This window comes from Bolinopsis microptera, chromosome 7, assembly GCF_026151205.1.
Source record: "Bolinopsis microptera isolate Bmic1 chromosome 7, MBARI_Bmic_1.0, whole genome shotgun sequence".
NCBI classification, from domain to species: Eukaryota; Metazoa; Ctenophora; class Tentaculata; order Lobata; family Bolinopsidae; genus Bolinopsis; species Bolinopsis microptera.
In genome coordinates this window covers 14,122,160-14,142,102 of record NC_087078.1, presented here as the reverse complement: position 1 = coordinate 14,142,102, position 19,943 = coordinate 14,122,160, and the positions used below count along the sequence as shown (strand labels likewise).

The 19,943-nt window shown below is 38.9% G+C and overlaps 3 protein-coding genes across 4 annotated transcripts in view; 1 reads left to right on the top strand and 2 right to left on the bottom strand.

Annotated features, from left to right (window-relative positions):
- LOC134818304 (acetyl-coenzyme A synthetase 2-like, mitochondrial) overlaps window positions 1-19,943 on the bottom strand; it is a 64,954-nt gene that overhangs the window by 24,619 nt on the left and 20,392 nt on the right. The window lies entirely within an intron of this gene.
- Window positions 431-18,007, top strand: LOC134818307 (ciliary microtubule inner protein 2B-like). Of its 2 annotated transcripts, none has more exons than XM_063827811.1 (8): window positions 431-480; window positions 759-858; window positions 1,874-1,994; window positions 2,181-2,299; window positions 2,478-2,591; window positions 16,345-16,455; window positions 16,684-16,801; window positions 17,374-18,007. In XM_063827811.1, exons 1-8 carry the CDS (start codon window positions 434-436, stop codon window positions 17,439-17,441), a joined length of 798 nt encoding a protein of 265 aa, XP_063683881.1. In that variant the 5' UTR covers window positions 431-433; the 3' UTR covers window positions 17,442-18,007. The 2 variants fall into 2 exon arrangements, with proteins under 2 accessions (XP_063683881.1, XP_063683880.1); XM_063827810.1 differs by having other exon boundaries at window positions 1,871-1,994.
- LOC134818010 (uncharacterized) lies at window positions 8,282-14,090 on the bottom strand. Its single transcript, XM_063827417.1, has 5 exons — window positions 14,045-14,090; window positions 13,736-13,870; window positions 11,872-13,272; window positions 10,461-10,646; window positions 8,282-10,286 (listed from the first exon to the last, which is right to left on the bottom strand). Exons 1-5 carry the CDS (start codon window positions 14,045-14,047, stop codon window positions 8,874-8,876), a joined length of 3,138 nt encoding a protein of 1,045 aa, XP_063683487.1. The 5' UTR covers window positions 14,048-14,090; the 3' UTR covers window positions 8,282-8,873.

Below are 19,943 nucleotides of genomic sequence, written 5' to 3'. Positions count from 1 at the left end.
GCTCTATATAATATAGATTGGAAAATCCGTTTAATTTTCAAGATGTTATTGTCCTTTGGATCAGATCTACATGACGTCATTCCAATTATTGGGAGTGGGAACATTTTTAGATTTAATTGCTGTAAATTACTAACTTATAAAATAGAAATGATAAAAAAGAAAAGAAGTATTTGCGATCCTCTTAAGAGAGGTCAAAGTTAGTTATATTTAACAATAGTAAGATTATAAATATTCTGCCTCTCCATCTTCTATTCTTCTTGCAAACTCAGGATAAAATCAATACCCATAAAACTTGTAACAATCTAACAAGGATAGGCTCCGGTTCCAGAAAAACCTGATTTCACCTGATTTTACCTGATTTCACCTGATTTCACTTATTCCGAGAGTTTTGTTTTAAGAACTTACTCTAACATGAGCTATCTTCATTACAGGGATGGTACAAAGCACGTTAGTAACTCCGGCACCTTACCATTTACCAGGGTATGTACTAGGTCACTTAGTAACCTATTAACCTAGTAATTTAGTAACCTAGTAATTTAGTAACCTAGTAACACAGGAACATTATGAATAAGTGACTTAGTGACTAATTAACCTATGTTACGTTTAAACCTAGTAACTTAGTATCTTATATACGTGCACTGTGCAGTCTTATATTAAGACGAGCAGTTTTACAATGAGATATGATGTTAATTTGAATATTAATTAATTTTTATTTTATAATTTCTGCTGTCGTTTTGTATGATATCAATACATTGCAGGTATTTGGGGTATGTTCCCCAGTTTAAATTTAAGATCGGAGGAACATATGGACAAACTACACATTCTATCCTGGACACCTCCGACTATCTTCAGAGCAAGGTTATATACTGTTAATACTGTTATACTGTCATACTGTTATACTAATCTGGGGAGTGGGGAGGGTACGGGGTTTAGGAAGGGGGAGAGAGGGGAGGGAGGGGAGGGAGGGGAGGGAGGGGAGGGAGGGGAGGGAGGGGAGGGAGGGGAGGGAGGGGAGGGAGGGGAGGGGAGGGGAGGGGAGGGGAAGGGAGGGGAGGGGAGGGTACAGGGTTTAGCGAGGGGAGGGGAGGGAGATGGGGATGGAACATACTTAGTTGAACAAGTCTTGTTTATAATTGTTGCTGGGAAGGATACTAGGTTAAATACAGATAACAGGTTCACATTATATTGTTATCAACACAATCATACCAATATTACTGTATGGAATAATTATTTTACTCTTTCATTCAATACAAGATTTCAGGGTATTTCTATGCTTTCATTGTCCATTGAAAATCTGCAATAATATGAGAGAGTATTACTGAATAGAAGCATACTTTTGATCTAGTAGAATAAGCATACTTTTTGATAAATTGAAATAAGCATATTTTAAAATCTAAGTCCAGAGAGCCACCTGATCTAACTACAACTGCTAAATAGCCCCAAGTACTGAAGATAAGTACTCAGATGACAACACAATATCAAGCACTACCTTAACAAGTAAACTTAGTCACTGTTAGGAGCCGAGTGTGGTTTTTCTTTTTTCTTAGTTGCTTGTTGTTATTTTGATTATTTGACACATTTTATGTAGAATTAAAAAATACTCTTTTTGGCTAAATCATGATTTAAACACACTGTTGACTGTGGACTGATCTAGAAATAATAGTGGTTCATGTAATATGTAGTTACTACCATCCAGTTAATAGTACTTAACTGTCTCAGTCTTTTGAAATTTCAACTAATTAAAACGTTATAACTTTGGAAATATACAAGGCGATTAATTGAAGATTTAAAAACATAGCAATGACTCTTAATTTCTAAATACTTGTGGTACAATACCAGATAACTGAGTAACCAGTCTCTCCTCTCCCAGCAGATGCCGTACCGTGTAATAAAGGAGGTAAAGTTCCAGGAGCCGTTAGCAAGGAGTAAGCCAGCGTCTCAGGAGGGTTGGAGCAACACTAAACTTAAGGGGAGCATGGTACCAGGTTACACTGGTTAGTGTCATTTACCAATTAGTTAATTAGTCAATTAGTAGAGTCGATTAATTTAAAAAAATACATTATATTTTATAGATTACTACCATTTTATGAATTTTAACTGCGCTCAACTTTGAGATTTAGTTATTAAGTACAGTGTCAACTTTGAGATTTAGTTATAAAGTACAGTGTCCGATATCCCAGGCTACGTGCCGAAAGGACAGCATTTCTTCGGGCAGCGCTACGCACAGGCATGCGACAATGCGCTCAAGTCTTTCGAAGCTGATCTCATCGTGAAAGAGAAGAGTGAAGAGACACTGAAAGTGAGTTATCTACAATGAGTCTAGAGTTGTATAATTACACTGAGTAAAAGTTATTTAGTAACGATGAGTTTACAATAACTATAGCTAAACTGAGTATCCACTAATTGAGATATTGAAAATGAAACGTATCCTTTTACCCTTGAGTGAATGACTAACAAAAAGGCCCCCTATTTTACAGATGGTACCGAGAAGACCGCTGACTCCGGTTAGTAAAGCTAACGCGTACCCTGCCAAACCACGTGACTTCCAGTACGGGACCTCACCTTACCGGCTACCTAACAACCACGACGAGGTTTGTTACTTAGTAACCTAGTAACTTATACTTAGTAACTCAGTTTAGTAACCATGGCTCAGTAGCTGTTTAAATTTCTGACTTAAACTCCCAGCATACGTTCTGTAGCAAGTTGTATTCACAGCCTTTTCTTTAATCCAATTGTTGTTATCTGTTGTTATAATTAACTAATTATAGTTATTATAATTAGTATTTGTGGTGTGAGTGTAAAGCTGGCGATGATTTTAAGAAGGTTATTTTAAGTGAGATAATTTTTATAATAACATATCGCATGTTGCATATGTCCCTCTCTGAAAAGTTTGTATTTGTCTCCATAGCAACATTACAGCCACTGATGCAATGCTCGTAAGCCCATAATATTATTAATTACTGTTCCTTTGGCAACGAGAAATTCGAGACCATAAATAAAGTATGATCTGATGCGGGGTGCTAAAACGTACACTTTGGACGGAGTAGGACGAATAAATTCCATTGTTTTTATATTGCTGATATCAACATGTAAACAAATACAGAATAGCAGCAATGAGCGTCGTTAAGATTTGGCGAGTGCAGGGAAAATATTCAAATTATCTTCATCATGTCCTCTTCAATAACACATTCTTTTTAATTATTAAATTTGTTAGTTATTTAAACTCTAATCTGTAACATCTCAATATCCACTTAGACTTGATGGTGTTGAACAGATTATCGCCTTTTCTAGATTTAGCAATTCTAATGAAAGCTGCTGTCCCAGTTCATTTAGGTCTACTCGACCAGCAGGTCATTCATCCCAGCATCTCCTGTACGGCGTAACAACCCCCCCCCCCCCTGCTTATTTGTAACGCCATTAGAAAATATTGATCGGCGGAATGAGAAATAGGAACGCAATGCTATTGGTTAGTATCAGCTTGAGGTAACTAGGTTACTTATTTACTAGGTTACTAGGTTACTAAGAGACGCCGATGAGAGGTCTTCTGATAGCTTTTAAAAATGAATTATTCTAGGCAAGAAGTTTAGAATTATTAAACTAAAAAGTTATAATACATTCAATTACTTGTTTTATAAAATAATAATACACAAATGTTACATTTCATCTATAGATTTCGATTCAGACTAAAATGTTCAGTTTCCACCAAATTCTTTTTTTTATAGGTACCGCTCCCAACGGTCAAAGTGTAAAATTATTATATACAATACAATTTGAAAATATAAACATAATATCAACACATATTACTAGTCCATCCTGGTATGAGGTTGATGTCGCTGTCCGTGTTGTCGCACCATTGGACTGCTCTTCCTCTGTGTCCTCGGATGGCGGCGAGGTTTGTGCGGAGGATTGAGAAGCGGAGTTTTCGGCGTATGTGAGAAATCGTATCACTATAGGGTGTTCCCCTTTTGTTTGATATGAGTGTTGCGATTCTCTTATGGAAAGCTTCAGCCTCTTTCCCCATGCTTCCGCTAGTGGAGAAAACGAGGGGTAGAAATGTGCTTTTCTCCACTTCCAGGACCCGGCTGTTATATGTTCGTTTCTTTTCAGCCTCGTGTTTCTGAAACACTTTGTCAATGGGCCCACTGTTGCTTTTATTCCCGTCATGAAAGACTCGAACGTCGAAATACGTCTTGTCCACGGTGTTCCAGACCCCCCTTGCCGTGATGTCCAGCCTTGCATCTGGTCGGGTGTTAGTCGTCTTGAGTTTGAAGGTTTCTCCTGTAAGAGGTAGCAATTTTGGTTCTGTCCGAACGTCTTTGCATACCTCTTCCAGGAGACTGGCTTCTAGGTCGCGGATCTGGCTGTGCCGCATATCCCTGTAACCTCCCATAGCACAGGATAGTGCATGGTCTATGGTGTTCGCTTTAGAGCATGCACATATCTGCGGTCTGTCTCTGATTGGGTGTTTATATCTCATCTGGACGGCGTCGGTAAATTCCTGCTTTTATAACGTATACTTATAGTGGAATTCCTCCAGCGGTAAAGCGGTAAGCCATGACGATGCTCCTTTCTGGCAGAGAATGTCCAGGTTTCTGCTGATGTCGTCAGTACATTTTGCTTTAATAGAGGCCAACTTGTACTTATTGTAGAGGGTTTTCTCACTAGAAATACCATTTTTCGCATGTTTGATCTTTTGGTTCATTTCATGTGTTTCCTCAGGGGAGAGCGTGAGTTTCTGGTTTAAGATAGCCTCAGTGAGAGGTTGTGTGGCTTTTCTGGAGAGGCTATATTCTAATGGGCACATTTCCACGGGATTGGATCCACCAAATTCAGTGCATGTTTTTGCATCATGACTGCAGTAGTGAGCAATAATATTTTTTGAATTGTACTAAAACTAAGTGTGTAACTATCACTTCTTTAAAATATTAATGATAAAAGAGCCTTCCAAAAGTGAAAATAGTTTAAATTAGATTTTTCTCTCTTACGTATTTAGATCTACAAAATTGTTCGCTAATTCACCGTAAGAATGTTCAGTTCGTGTTTCCTTCAACCGTAATTAATTTGTCCAAGCTTCAATTTCCAGCTCATTTATCGTCTTCACCTTCGTTAGGATCAGGACCCCCGTTTTCTATAAACGCCCTGAGTGTTGTCTCTGCAGCTTAGGATCAGGACCTCCGTTTTCTATAAACGCCCTGAGTGTTGTCCCTGCAGCAGCCGGATCTAATTTACAAGTGCTCTCATCTTCCAGCATGTAGATGTGAAACTGGTCCTCAGCACCGTTAATGACTGCTACACAAGCTAGACAGCTGTGATCTAGGTCCCTGAAACTGGAGACGAAGGTGCCCTTCTTTTTCTTGTACTTCATATACTGTACCAACTCAACATCGTTCTCCTTGATGTTCACCAACATACCTGTCACCTCTTTCTTCACGTTTATTTCCACTCCGTATTTGTGAGCGGTTAGTCCGCCCCTGGCCTTGCCCCTGTCTCCTGTCTTGCTCTTGGTCTGCATATGAGTAAACTCAAATTCCCACTCCGAGCTGAAACACTGTACTGCTATTAAACGCCTAGTGGTGCCAGAGGAGTTGGACCAGACAGGTGTAACATAGCGACTACTTTAACGCCGTCTCATTTCGCCTCTCTCTTCCACACTCAACCACCACTTAAGCGTTTATCTATGACACACCCCACAACACTTACCATCATCCTTGATTACACATCTTGATTCCACTGGCATCCTCCCACAGGACTGCCATACCCCAGAGGTAGGCAAAGCATTCATATGCTATCCTCTCGTGGGCCAACTAGGCCCAGCCTCTCTAAAAAAAATGTACTGCTATTTCTTGTCCGTGGAAACAGGGAACTTCTGCCTCTTCCGGGTAGGATTGGGCAGAACAATCTGAAAACTGGACTGCAAAATCAGTGCAGTCCACTTTTGTGAGCCCAAACTCCGGCATCTTTTCGAATCCTTTGTTGGAACGTGTCCCCGCGTAATCCCTGCTTCCTATGGTTTCCAGTCGGCTCCTCGATTAGAATCGTATAATTTCATTCTGCGGAAAATATTGTTCATAGTGTATAAGGTTTGACGAGAACAATGGTTTATAAGGTTTGAGCTAAAAAGGTCTCAGTTAAAATAATTAATAAGAATCTTTACCATTTTGTGAGGATGGATATTCAGCGAGCCTTCCTGAGAGATATTGGTGAGAGATATTGGTGAGTTATATATTTAGGTAAGTTAAGTTTTATGGGCCTGAGTTAAAATCTGAGAATACTAGTAAATTGAAAAATGAAGCAGCATTTTGGTTAGATTTGTGGTGAAGCCCACTATGAGAATAACGATTTGTTTTAATTAAATCAACAGCTGAAGGTGAAAACATTTTGTAACTTTGGATCACATGACATACCTTAAGAACGACAAATTTAGTCTACCATAAAAACTCTATACAAAATACACCTATCCCAAAGCGATCTATGACTATCAAGGAATACAATAATAGCCCAATCAGTAATTACTTAAAAATGTTCCGTCCCACAGTTGAATTCGGTTTCCTTCAGCAAATTAAGCTCTCTCTCTGTCTGTCTGTCTCTCTCTCTGTCTGTCTCTCTCTGTCTCTCTCTCTCTCTCTCTCTCTCTGTCTCTCTCTCTCTCTCTCTCTCTCTCTCTCTCTCTCTCTCTCTCTCTCTCTCTCTCTCTCTCTCTCTCTCTCTCTCTCTCTCTCTCTCTCTCTCTCTCTCTCTCTCTCTCTCTCTCTCTCTCTCTCTCTCTCTCTCTCTCTCTCTCTCTCTCTCTCTCTCTCTCTCTCTCTCTCTCTCTCTCTCTCTCTCTCTCTCTCTCTCTCTCTCTCTCTCTCTCTCTCTCTCTCTCTCTCTCTCTCTCTCTCTCTCTCTCTCTCTCTCTCTCTCTCTCTCTCTCTCTCTCTCTGACGTGCGGGAAGGTTATTAGTACCCTTGCCGGCACTCTGTATGTGATTTCTGGGACCAGGGTATCTCAGGTAGATATGTTAATCTGATATTCTCCTGTCAGGGGCTAAGATAATCTCTAGCTGACTCGATGAACTGCGATGAGACAGCCGCAAAGTTATTACAGTTTGTGCCTTCAAGCACATTCCTGTGATTTTGGTCTTGTATGTGGGCCGAAAAAACGGGTAAATTGAATCACCGAATTGGTATGTTCAGTGTTCACTGTTCAACAACGCAATACTTGTTCAGTGTTCAGTGTTCAAAAACGCAATACGAAGGATGCTTTGGAGCATCTAAATGGCTTAATGCTTATTTGACCAAAACCCATAATCAATCATGGGTAGAGTGGACCACTGCCATTGTCTCTTTTTCCCAAACAAAATGAAATGATATTAATGGGATTAATTTGATTGACCGTCTGCAAATGCAAAATGGTACCGAGAATGAAATCGGTCGCTCACTTTTCCCATTCATTTACAGCATCAATTGCGTCTCGTTTAAAACTGGCTATTAAAGTATTTAGTGCACGGGTTTCCTCTTATCTTCCATTGACCTGTCGAACGACTTCTGATGAGTCTGAATAAAAATTGGAAAGGGGGTATAAAGGCTGCGACGGTCGCGAGGGGGTTTCTAGAACATAAAAAAGATCTAAATTTCAGAAAAAATATTAATGCATCTAACAAATTCAAAAACAGTACTTCAGATTTGTAGCCTCAACGCTAAACGGCCCTTTAATCAAATCAAACAATTTAAAATGGTATGCACTGCATATTATCATAATCAATGTCTTGAGTTTTAGCTACAGTTGTTTAGCTGCATTTGCACGATAAACCGTTCAACTTAACATGTGGTCAATAAAATCGGCATGATTTGCAAATCTTCACTTTTTCTGATTCCTGATTGGATGAACACTGCATCGAAGAGAATTAATTTTGTTTTAAAAGTTTTATTCAGTATGATAAATTTCTCTCTTGCACACCAGTTCATGCTTGATTATTGAGAACGGGCAGTGATGATCAGTACGTGATTTTTTGTTAATATGCATTACATTTTTGGAACTTGCAAAAGAGCTTCGCAGCTTTCCTGATCATTCGGTGTAGTTTCATCCGAGGGGATATTTACACAGATGTTTTTTATTTACAAGTGATGTTACATAGATCCAACGGAATCATTAACTGCGTACTTAGGTTAGGTGACGCCGGGATCCGAACCCTTTACCTCCGAATTTAAATTTGGAAGTGATCACCGCTCGGCTACATTACCAATAACGATGAATATAATATTAGCACCAAATTCAGTTACCAAATAAATCAAAATTACGTTATTGCCGTGAATTATAAAGAAAATCATTGATAGAAGTTTACTACACATTACAAAGTTGAAGTTCTTGTAAACATAAAATTTAAACATGCTTTGTCTTTTTAAAGAAATAATGTCTTGAGATGATGACGTCACTACTTGCAATGATGACGTCACTACTTGTAATGATGACGTCACTACTTGCAGTGATTACGTCACTTCTTGCAATGATGACGTCACTACTTGCAGTGATGACGTCACTTCTTGCAATGATGACGTCACTACTTGCAATGATGACGTCACTACTTGCAGTGATGACGTCACTACTTGCAATGATGACGTCACTACTTGCAATGATGACGTCACTACTTGCAGTGATTACGTCACTTCTTGCAATGATGACGTCACTACTTGCAATGATGACGTCACTACTTGCAGTGATGACGTCACTACTTGCAATGATGACGTCACTACTTGCAGTGATTACGTCACTTCTTGCAATGATGACGTCACTACTTGCAATGATGACGTCACTACTTGCAGTGATGACGTCACTACTTGCAATGATGACGTCACTACTTGCAGTGATTACGTCACTTCTTGCAATGATTACGTCACTCTTCAGCTTTCTTTCTATCATTGACGATTTTAAGTGCTGCTGCAGAGTCCATCTTGCAATCCTTCACTTCCACTTTTGCATCAAAGAACTTACCGTTTTCCCGAATGGAAGCCACACAAACAAAACAGTGATGTTTTATTTCATCCTGGACTTTCAGCTTAGCAAAAAAGGACTGTGCTCTCTTCCTGTACCTCATATTCTCCTCAACAACCTGCACACTACCATCATCCATAACATTGAGAAGGGACACTTGCACTGCTTCCTTCAGATCTATGAGAGAGCCGTACAGCTTAGCATCTACCTTACAGTCAACCTTTCCTTTTACGTAGTCACCATCACTCTTCACCTTGGTATCAATAACATCCACTGCAAATATCCACTCAGAATCCGCACACTGTACAGTCACTTCTTGACCTGCAAAACAGGGCACTGTAGCTTCGCCTGGGTACTCATTTATATCGCAACCATCAAACACATTCTTAGCTTCAGCAGAACATTCTAAATTTGTCACACCATACTTAGGTAGTTCAGACTTCTGCTTCCTTTGCTTTTTCTTGTATTCTACAGAGTGTTTTAGAACACCGTATGAGTAGCCCAGATGTCGACAGATCGCATCGACCTCGTGTTTTCCAACTCCTTGATTACACACAGTGTACACCTCTTCTGGACCGTCATGGAATAGGAGAACTCCGTGGGATAGACCTCCTTTAAGTTCAATCCACATTGAATCCAGAGCTTTTTCAGTGTTCTCTTCAATCCAATCTTTGTAGAAGTGTACATCAGTGTTAACATCATAGGAATCAGTATCTGGCTTATTAACCCCCCAGCTAGTCAAGGCAACCAGAACAAACTGGCCGCCTGCATCTTTTGCAAAGAGTGGGCCTCCTGAGTCGCCCTGCCAAGCGAAGCTCTCCAGGGGAGGCTTCCCAGTACACACTGCCCCCTCCAATAAGGTGACTTGTTCAGCCCCCCAGTAGTCCTTGCACGCATCTTGGTCAGATATCTCAGATTCGTGTTTCTGGAGAGTGTAACTAATATACCCCTTCTCAGTTCCACCGAACCCTATGACGGTGACAGGGGCTCCAGCTTCGTAGAAGCTCCTGTCCTCTGGCAGGTAAATGAGCTTCACACCATCACCTAACTGGACATCCTCTTTCAGCACAATCAGAGCAATGTCTCCACCGTACCGAGCATCGTGCATGTATCCAGGGTGTACAACACTTCTCACCGTCTCATACTCTTTTTCATTTTCCTCTTCTTGATCAATCTTCCAATCTCCAACCACCACTTTCATGCCCTTGGCCACCTCGCCATTGTGTACCACACAGTGCGCTGCGGTCAGTACCACCCTGGACTTTATCAGGGCTCCTCCGCACCAGTGGTCCCCATATTCAGACACTATCCGCACCTGAAAAGGAAAGTGAAACTGTTATTAATCCACATCTGAAAAGGAAAGTGAAACTGTTATTAATCCGCATCTGGATAGTGATTAGTGGTTAGTGAAGGGAAGAAAGTGAAAGAGTTGCACACCCTGACATCGCATTCTAATATTGTAAGTCACAGCTTTTAACGTTACACATACCATGAAAGGAAATTCGTTGAGTTCGGCGTCATCTCCGTTGTATATTTTCTGGTCGGCATTCTGGTCGGCATAACCCCAATTGTCAAGGTCCGAGTTAGACTCAAAGTGGTCTGCATTGTCAAGGTCCGCCCTCTGCGCATAAATGTTCTGGAGGGTCACCAGAACCAGTAGTAAATGTATTACTCCCTGAAATTTAGACGAAGAAGTTTAACTTTAAAATCATGTTCACATACCTTACCCACCCACAGTTCATCTCCGAAATTTTCAATAAAATCGATAAAATATTTCGTTATTAAAGAATTAAGATGGCAAAAAGATGAATTCGTATCTCGGTTGATCTATCTGTAATCAAAGTAGTGGTGACAACTCGAAATTAAAATGCAACTCATCTTATAAAGTTATTGATAGTTGTATCTTACCATGGGACGGCTTGTCTTCTAGCTTTGTTCAAAGTTGCTATAATTTTACAAGATTAAGATGATGTTTTGACGAATGTGCAATTTATACTTTCGTGAGCGTAGAAATTATTTTGATAATATCCGCCGTTTCTTAAAATTAAAAAAAAACAAAAGAAATTTCGACCTTTCCAATCTTGAGTCTCCAGTTTAGCTTATAGCTTAATCAAATTAGATAGAAAACAACGTTTACGAGAGAACGTTCTATGCAGTAGCAGTCATCCCAAAGGCAATCACAGCAACAACAAAAAAGCATAATGTGTATCTAGTGAAGTGGAGAAGTAAAAGATCTACGTATGTGATTCTGCGAAGGAACTCAACAAAGCTAATTTACAACAAAGCAAGGTCCCACCATAAATTTACTTCCTCTCAGTAGTGCCTTTATTCGTTTAAGCCTGGAGAAATCCGGTTAAACAATTAAACTTTAACTTTAACCCGCTTGTTAGGGATTCAGATTTAATTTGGCAATTGACCCCTATTCTCCGGAACAATTTCTCGTACCGCGTCAACTCAGCCGAATGAACGGAAATATTGAATTATGAATTCCCCACTTACTTTCAAGTCTATTTTCTGTGACACACACTTCCCCGAACTTCTATGACCTCTAATTAATAGTGGACTCTGGAGTGTTGGAGTTTGGAAATACGTTCTTCTCTAACGGATTCCGGAGATCTTTGATTTTAGAACTTTAAATTTTTTGATAGTTCTTATGGCTAAAAATAATATAAAACACTTTATAATAGATCAAATTTGAAATTCTAATTTAAATATCCACAACTCACAACATCCTCGATAAAAAATAGCCACAAAAGACAAAACATTCTTCCATAAATACATTGGCTACAGAGTTTGTTCTAATGGGGTTTACTGAAAAGTGTGTTATGATAACCAAATAAAACAGACAGAATAATTGTATTATCTCATTGACTGAACAGGGAAAGCTCACATCAGTTCCTATTGCTCCGCTCTTTCCGAAATAAGGACCTGAGAGATTGTCTAAACGAGTTAGACTCCGCGTCAAAATTGCAATTATCCTCCCCCTTAATAGCTAAGAAGTCATCATCATGCTTTAAAACTGCTACACATACAAAACAGTCGTGCTCAACTTGCTCCTTTGGTTTTAGTTTTGTCGTGAAGACGCCCATTTTCTTCTTGTACATCATATCAGCAATATACTCTAAATCATCCCCATCTTCTTTTACATTTATCAAGCCAACTTCCACTTCCTTCTGTAAGTTAATACCCATATCATATTTCTCAGCCTCAACCCTGCATGATACCTTTCCTTTAGCTACCCCGCCTGGTGTGATGGTGATCTTGGAATCCATATCAGTTATCTGGAATCTCCACTTAATACCAGCACATTGCACAGCTAGCTGCTGCCCTCCAAAGCAGGGCACCTCTCCAGGGTAGCTGTTAAATGTGCACCCTGAGACATCTTTAGCTTCAGAACTACATTTCAGATTGGTTTTACCAAATCCCGGTAGTTCAGGTACAATTGTATTCTTTTTGCCAGTTTGGTAGTCTGTGAGGTGTTTGAGGATCCCGTAGCTGTATCCAAGATGTCGGCACACACCACTGACTTCATCCTGTCCTATGCCATCGTTGCAGATGGTAGAGGTCCCCGAGTAGTCTGTAACTAAAACAACCCCGTGGTTCACACCCCCCTGCAGCTCTAAACTCAACGACTCATCTAAACCCACTCCACTCTGCTCCTTAATCCAGTCCATATAGTAGGACACGTCAGTATTCACATCGTAAGTATCAGGAGTTGCTACGTCAGTTCCCCAACTTGTCAAGGCCAGCAGAACAAACTTACCACTGGCATCTTGAGTAAACAATGGTCCCCCTGAGTCCCCTGTCCAAGCGTGGCCCTTCAGAGGAGGTTTACCGGTGCACACCATACCCTCGTATATCGTATACTCCCAGAAGCTTTTACACTCCTCCTGGTTAGATATCTCGTACACGTGTTTCTGAAGGGTAGCAGCCTCGTAGGACTCCTCAGTTCCACCCCATCCTATTACTGTCACTGCAGATCCTTCCTTGTAGAGCCTCTCATCTTCTGGTAAGGATATTGTGGTAACTGTTTCTGTTATCTGTACAGCCTCTTTCAGTATTACTAGTCCTATATCGTTCTCTAGGGTCCTATCACTGTAGTCCGGGTGGGGGATTATCCTCATAACCTCCATTCTCTGTTCCATGTCTTCATCCTTTCCACTGTGATCCCCAACTGTGACAATTGGGAACTCAGTTAACAGTTCACCGTCTAAGAAGAGGCAGTGTCCAGCTGTTATCACTATACGGGAACTGATAAGGGCTCCTCCGCACCAGTGTCCATAATCATCTGACAGTCTAACCTGAGGAGAGGAGTTTATTAGTTTCAGGAACCCTCCCTCTATTCTACGGTATCTATACTAACAATCCTAAAAGTGTGTGGGTTCGTTGGAAATTTCCGAACGGCTTAATTAAGAAAACGGTAAGAGGTTTTTTCGATATAGTTTCGACAAAACTCTGACGAAGCCAAATGATTAAGGATTTTTAATCAGTCGGTGGTAAGTGGTTTAATTGACGATTTTGTGACCCAAATCTGATACTAAAGTGTCTCACTTACTCTCCATCTCTCCCACTCTCACTAGTTTTCGACTATAATAGGCGGGATTATACTTTTGGATTTCAGCTGCGATAGTGAAGTCCCAGCCGTAGGCACGGGTTACACCAGTATTCCTTTATTTTCGTTCCCTCCTTACCCCTGCCCTCTTTCCCTCTCTTCACCAAACAATACATCATAATATATATAACATTCCGGAATATTCCACGTACCATGAAAGGAAACTCCCCTTTCTCTGCATCGTCTCCGTAGTAGATCCTCGGGTTAAAGCCATCCTGTTCTGCAGTGTTCTGTGATACTACACTGTGCACTGCCAGCAGTGCTAACACTAGGAGGTATTTACTACCCTGGAATGTAGTGACTGTTCGAGATTATTAATAAAGTAATATCACCATTTCTAGTGAGATATCTCAGATTAGCAACTATAATCGTGTTAAAACCTCACTGCTGGCCTGATTTTAAAGTTTTGTTAGAAAAGTATAATTTTAAAATAACAAACAAATTCTACAGTGGATACTTACCATTACACGCGTTCCTTGTACTATTTAGAATAGCTTTGTGCTTAAAATGTGCTTATGTTAGGTTAATAACTAAGAAGTTAGCTTGAACTATATTAATTTAACTATGACTTTAGTGGAAGTTCTGACTACTCTTTTACCTTGAATATTGTACAGTGACTTGTAAATATCAAAATTCAAATTAGGATTTTAATAGACAAAAACGAATAATGTTTTATCATTCAGCAAATTTTCTATTCTTCGAATTTGTGATGTTCTCGAAAAGGAACATGTAAAGATGTAATATGTATAGTTAATGAGCATATGAAATTTCTAAACTCTGCAAAGAAGTTCTGTACAAAAATCAGATCAAACGAAGCGATTTGATAATATTTACAACAACTGCTATAGGTAAACGAATTCACAGAAAATGAGAACGAAACGTTTTATTGGATAACATGCACACACGAGCGTGAAACTTGTGTTTTGAGACAAAGAATAGTGACTTGGTGGATTTAAAGTCACGTATGTCGTATACGTCATGCAACCGCATCATTATATTGGTAACATGTTACTTACTGTTATGGTAACATGTTACTTACTACTATGGAATATTGCACTTGTCACGGACGACATTTTCGCAAGGAAAGTTTCTGCAAAAGGAAATGTCATTTAGTTGACGCCTGACAAAATACAGTTTTAAAATGAAGTTTAAAAAAAAAAACCAGAAATTAATTTATATGATTGTCAGGCTCAGGGCAATGTTCTTGATTTCCTATTAAATCAGAGAAATAATTCACTTCATCCTAAAAAACGTGTACCCTTTCTCTTCGATAGATTCTCCTCTAAATTATAGCGGTTAAAAAGATAAAGATAACTCTCAACACAACATACAGAAAACTGCTTTATTGAACTAGGCAGGTACCGGGGGGGGGGGGGGGGGGGGGGGGGCTAGGCAGGTACCGGGGAGGGGGGGACTAGGCAGGTACCGGGGACAGTGTTGTTTTCCAGGATCCTCCCTTTTTAAGATAGTGGTATTCCCTTTTTATTTGTGTGCAAAGAGTGCACAGTCTAGGTACTCCGATGTTTCTTGATGTAGGATATTGTAATACTGTTTCCAGCATCCTCAATGCTCTGATTCAAGGTTTTCAACTAAATTATATCAGATAAAATTATTGAACTTAACTGGTTAAATTCTCTAGTTGCCTAGATCCTGGAAAAATTCACTTTTTTCCAAAAGAAATTAAACTCTCCTAATAAATGCTTCCTACGTGCTGCTGTTAGTTGGGAACTTCTTCTAGATAAGAATGTGGCCTGTGGGTCAGCTCCATTCACTACTTGTTTCAGCTAAAGGTGACTGGTGAGTGGTGTCCTGGAAACCAAGCAGAAACAAGAATATATAATAATGTAAAACCTCGTGTTCACCTATACTTGAGTTACCAATAGTTAGTAACTGAAAGTTTACTAAAACAATAATTGAGATTTTACAGTCCAGAGTTTGGCAAATAGTCTAGCGTCACTGTTTACTAATGGTTTACTGATAGTTCAGCCACTAATAGTACAAGTACTTAAATAGTGTTTGCAGAGTAGCCGCTGCTGTATTGTAACAAGCACACACTTCTCGTATACTTCATCTCCTGTTAGTATTTAGAGTGGTATTGATGCAGACTTTATTACCATGCTAGTAGTTGCTGCAGAGCCTAATAGTAAGCACGAAAATATGCCAATAGTAATCACTACGTTCGCTAATTAATTGCACTCGAATTTGCTGATGGTGCTTTGATCATGATCCGGCGGCAAGTAGGCTGTTTCGGCTTTCCAGTGGAATTTACAGCGTCTTAACACCAGATTGGAGGTTGATAACTAGTAGCATCACTACTACTAATGCTGTTCAGATTGAGGATTCTTGTCGGTATTTTTTAACGCCTCCTCAGACCGCAGTCCAATGTGCTAGTTTAATAGTTTTAACGTCAGATATCTGTTAAAACAAGAAGATTTATGAAAGAATTGATTTTTACAGTACTTTAAAAATAGAGTAAGTCTGTGGTTTACTTTTAGTGTATGTCCAGGCTATAATGTTCTAATGAGACTGGAGACATGTTAAACGGTCATCATCTGAAATGACTTTTCACTCATAACTACAAAGCTGTTATCCGATTCGCCGATCGCTTTTTAGTTGTCAAAAGTCTGATGTCGATATCGTTTTCCAATGCGCGCTAAGCCGCGCATTACCCTTACATTATCTCATTTTATTCTCAAATAAGTATCACATTATTAAAAAATGTTTGATAACTTTAACACTCAATATCACATAACCATTTCAGAAGTATTTCCTTTCTGGTTACACAGGGTTTGTGCCCCAGGCTCGGCAGCTCCTCGCTAAAAGTTACCCTGTTATCACACATGAAGCCCTCACTCTTCACCAAGATGTTCAGGTTAATTTTATCACATATCAATAACTTTTAGTGATTTAAGATCTGTTTTAATGATTTAATTTATCATTGAATACTCTCATGTTCACAAAGTTTACAAAACATGCAACTTCCAAGAATATATACTCGGTTTGCTTCGGTTGGGTAATATGGGTATAGTAAAATATAGGTTTGATTTTATTTGAACACGGGCTGTAAGTTTGTTATAACTTATCGCAATCTTCCCTCCAGGACCGAGTGCGTGGGAAGGTTGAAGCCCCCAGAATGACAAGAGCGAAAACAGCGCCTCCTGGAGCAATATATGCCAGAAAATCAGGGCTCATTCCCAACTACACTGGTCACGTGCCATGTTAGTCTTATAATAGTCTTTATAGTCTTTATAGTCTTTATAGTCTTTATAGTCTTTATAGTCTTTATAGTCTTATAATAGTCTTTATAGTCTTTATAGTCTTTATAGTCTTTATAGTCTTTATAGTCTTTATAGTCTTTATAGTCTTTATAGTCTTTATAGTCTTTATAGTCTTTATAGTCTTTATAGTCTTTATAGTCTTTATAGTCTTTATAGTCTTTATAGTCTTTATAGTCTTTATAGTCTTTATAGTCTTTATAGTCTTTATAGTCTTTATAGTCTTTATAGTCTTTATAGTCTTTATAGTCATTATAGTCTTTATAGTCTTTATAGTCTTTATAGTCTTTATAGTCTTTATAGTCTTTATAGTCTTTATAGTCTTTATAGCGAAACATTGCCTGTAAAAAGTCCGCCGAAAGCTGCATCTTGTCTAAATTCTATTAGCAGATTGGTATTAATGGCAAACATTTCGCCGTTAGCCCCCCCCCTCCCCTCTTCCTACACCCCTGCTTTACAGTCTTCATTATAATCCTCATAGTCTTGATAGTCTTTACAAAGCACTTTATTTTCAGCGATGAAGTTTAAATATGGAAGAACTTACGGAGCGACAACGGTTAACGCTTTGAACCAGTCTATATAGACATTCGCTGGATAAACTCAACTTTGATATTATTTGGACTCTGTTTGTCAATATTCTACTATAATTTAGTAGTTTCAGAACCTTTCATATGTGGACAGAGAGTTAATGAACTTGAGAAGCTATGACTTATTCACATTTTACAGATCTACAGTTTATTTTAAGTTTAACGCTAATACCGCTTATGGTACTCATTTAGCAATTAGCATTCTATATACTTTTAAACAAATTAGCATTAATTCAGCTGATAGTAATGCTAATTAACTGATTAGCAGATTAGTTACCTAATTATGGGTGATTATACGAATGTAGATATTCGTCACATACTCGATGTAAATTTCGAATTTTCACCAAATAATAAGTAGAAATTAAACAAAAACTTACCAAAATGAGCTTTTTAAAATGTTAAGTTTATTTATCATAAACATTTAATATATACAGGAAATTGAGTTTTTAGACTTGTAAAGAAATTCACCGAATATCAATTATCGTACTGATAACGATTGCTGGTGTACACTGTACAGTGCATGTGTATATTGATTTGACAGTAGCTGAGTAGCATATGAGATAATAAGTGTGTTTTTATTCTTTTGTTCAGACAATATAAAACATTTGAATTATCATTCCATGACATTCCATAATTGTACTGAGCTTGATGATCTCACTGAATATTTGGGTTCAAGACATCAATTATCAACAACTGATTATAGAAAGTTATAGATCCCTTGGTCTATACAGCTTACATCTGACCATGCCCTGGACCTACACTGTAGAGTGTAGGTCCAGGGCTTAGGATCTTGACTGGTATAAATGAACTCAAAACTGTATGTAATATCAAGTATTAAGTGCAACTTTTGTTGGTTCTATTAATTGAACTTTCACGTTGAAACGAAGCTTTAAGATCCAATGTACGTTGTCAACAACAAGGCCTATTCTTTCTACTACTGTCATTGTTTAACTAAATAACACTAAATAAATTTGTCGTCACAGGAAAAGAGTTAAAACATTTCCAGAGACTTACCGGGTCGTTAGTCTTTAGGTAAAGACTTCAGCTCTTAGATAAAGACAACTGACAAGGTTGAAGGTCAACAAAATTAGGTTTTGGCTATTCAATTTCATGAAAATACGACGCACTCGACTGCTCAAAAATTAGTTCACATTTTTATAGTATGTATTGGAAATACGTAAATCCTGATAATGTACGAATGTTACAGTCTTTCTGATGAGCAAGCTTACGGACTTTACACGTCTCCTCAATAAATAAACTTATCCAAATAATTACAATACATAATATTACTATTATTACTTAGGGGTCGTTCACATATTACGTAATCACTGACTGACAGAGGGTGGATAGGGAGGGGGTTTATAAATGATTATACTTGTTTAATTCTAACACAATAGCCATGTGTAAAACTGATTATGGATGGGGAAGGGGGGGGGGGGTTAAAAATTGGGCAAAAAGTGATTATATAATATGTGAACGACCCCTTGTCAATAAAAGATAATGTATATGCTTAATAAAACTATCATTATCAATTACAAATCAATAACACAATCATAAAAATCACACTTATAACTTCAAAACTGATTGCCGAAACCAAAGCCTGGTAATATTTTATAGGCTTCTATTAGCACTTTTAAATTTTACTTCTAAAATTCTAAAAATCCTCAGCCCCGCACGAGCACTTGTGTTTCTGAGGTTTAACCTCATTTAACCAGGTTCCCTGGTGAAGTATCACTGAAGCTAGGTGAAGGAATCCGGTAATACCGTAGAATAACAAGCAAACACCTGCTATCAAGCCTGCTTCGAAAGTTTCGGGATATAAGAACGACAGAGCGACCAAAGCACCGCCTGAGAGAAATCAGAATTAGTAATTAATGACAGCATGCCCGAAAGAGAATGAAGAGACATAAAACTAAAAGCGTCAATCTGATCAGCATGTGAGTGGGATATATTTACCGACTAAAATGACGACGAGGGGCAAAAGAAGAGCAATCTTGTGAACTGGGAGCTGTTCTACTTCTTCCTTTTTCTTGGGCGGTGGCTTGGCTGCATTGGGGTCGACGGCTTTCAGGAAGTTGATTCTGGTACGAAGGATAGGCATATTAAGACTGTTATCTGGTAGGGAGCGAACAAAGAGTTGCAGATTATTGTCAGTTTGAAAGTATAGGCATCTTAACAAGAGTATACGATAAACAACACATTATTAAAAGCGAGAAAGTATAATCTCGGGTGCGATGCCGTACTGTTAGAGCGTTTGACACGGTCAGTAATGTCCGACGACACACTTACAAAATGGAGGGGCACGCGAGACATGCCAGCCCCGGAATTCAGATGTCACTCTGCTGCTAGCATGTCAGATCTCCGTGTACTGGTGATTGATTGTTTTCAAGTGGGATTGCGGAATTTGACTGTCCGGAGGTTCACGACAACAGAGATAACGAATGGTGGTACGAAACACCATTCATTGAGAAAATGTGAGGTCAAATCCTCCGGAAACC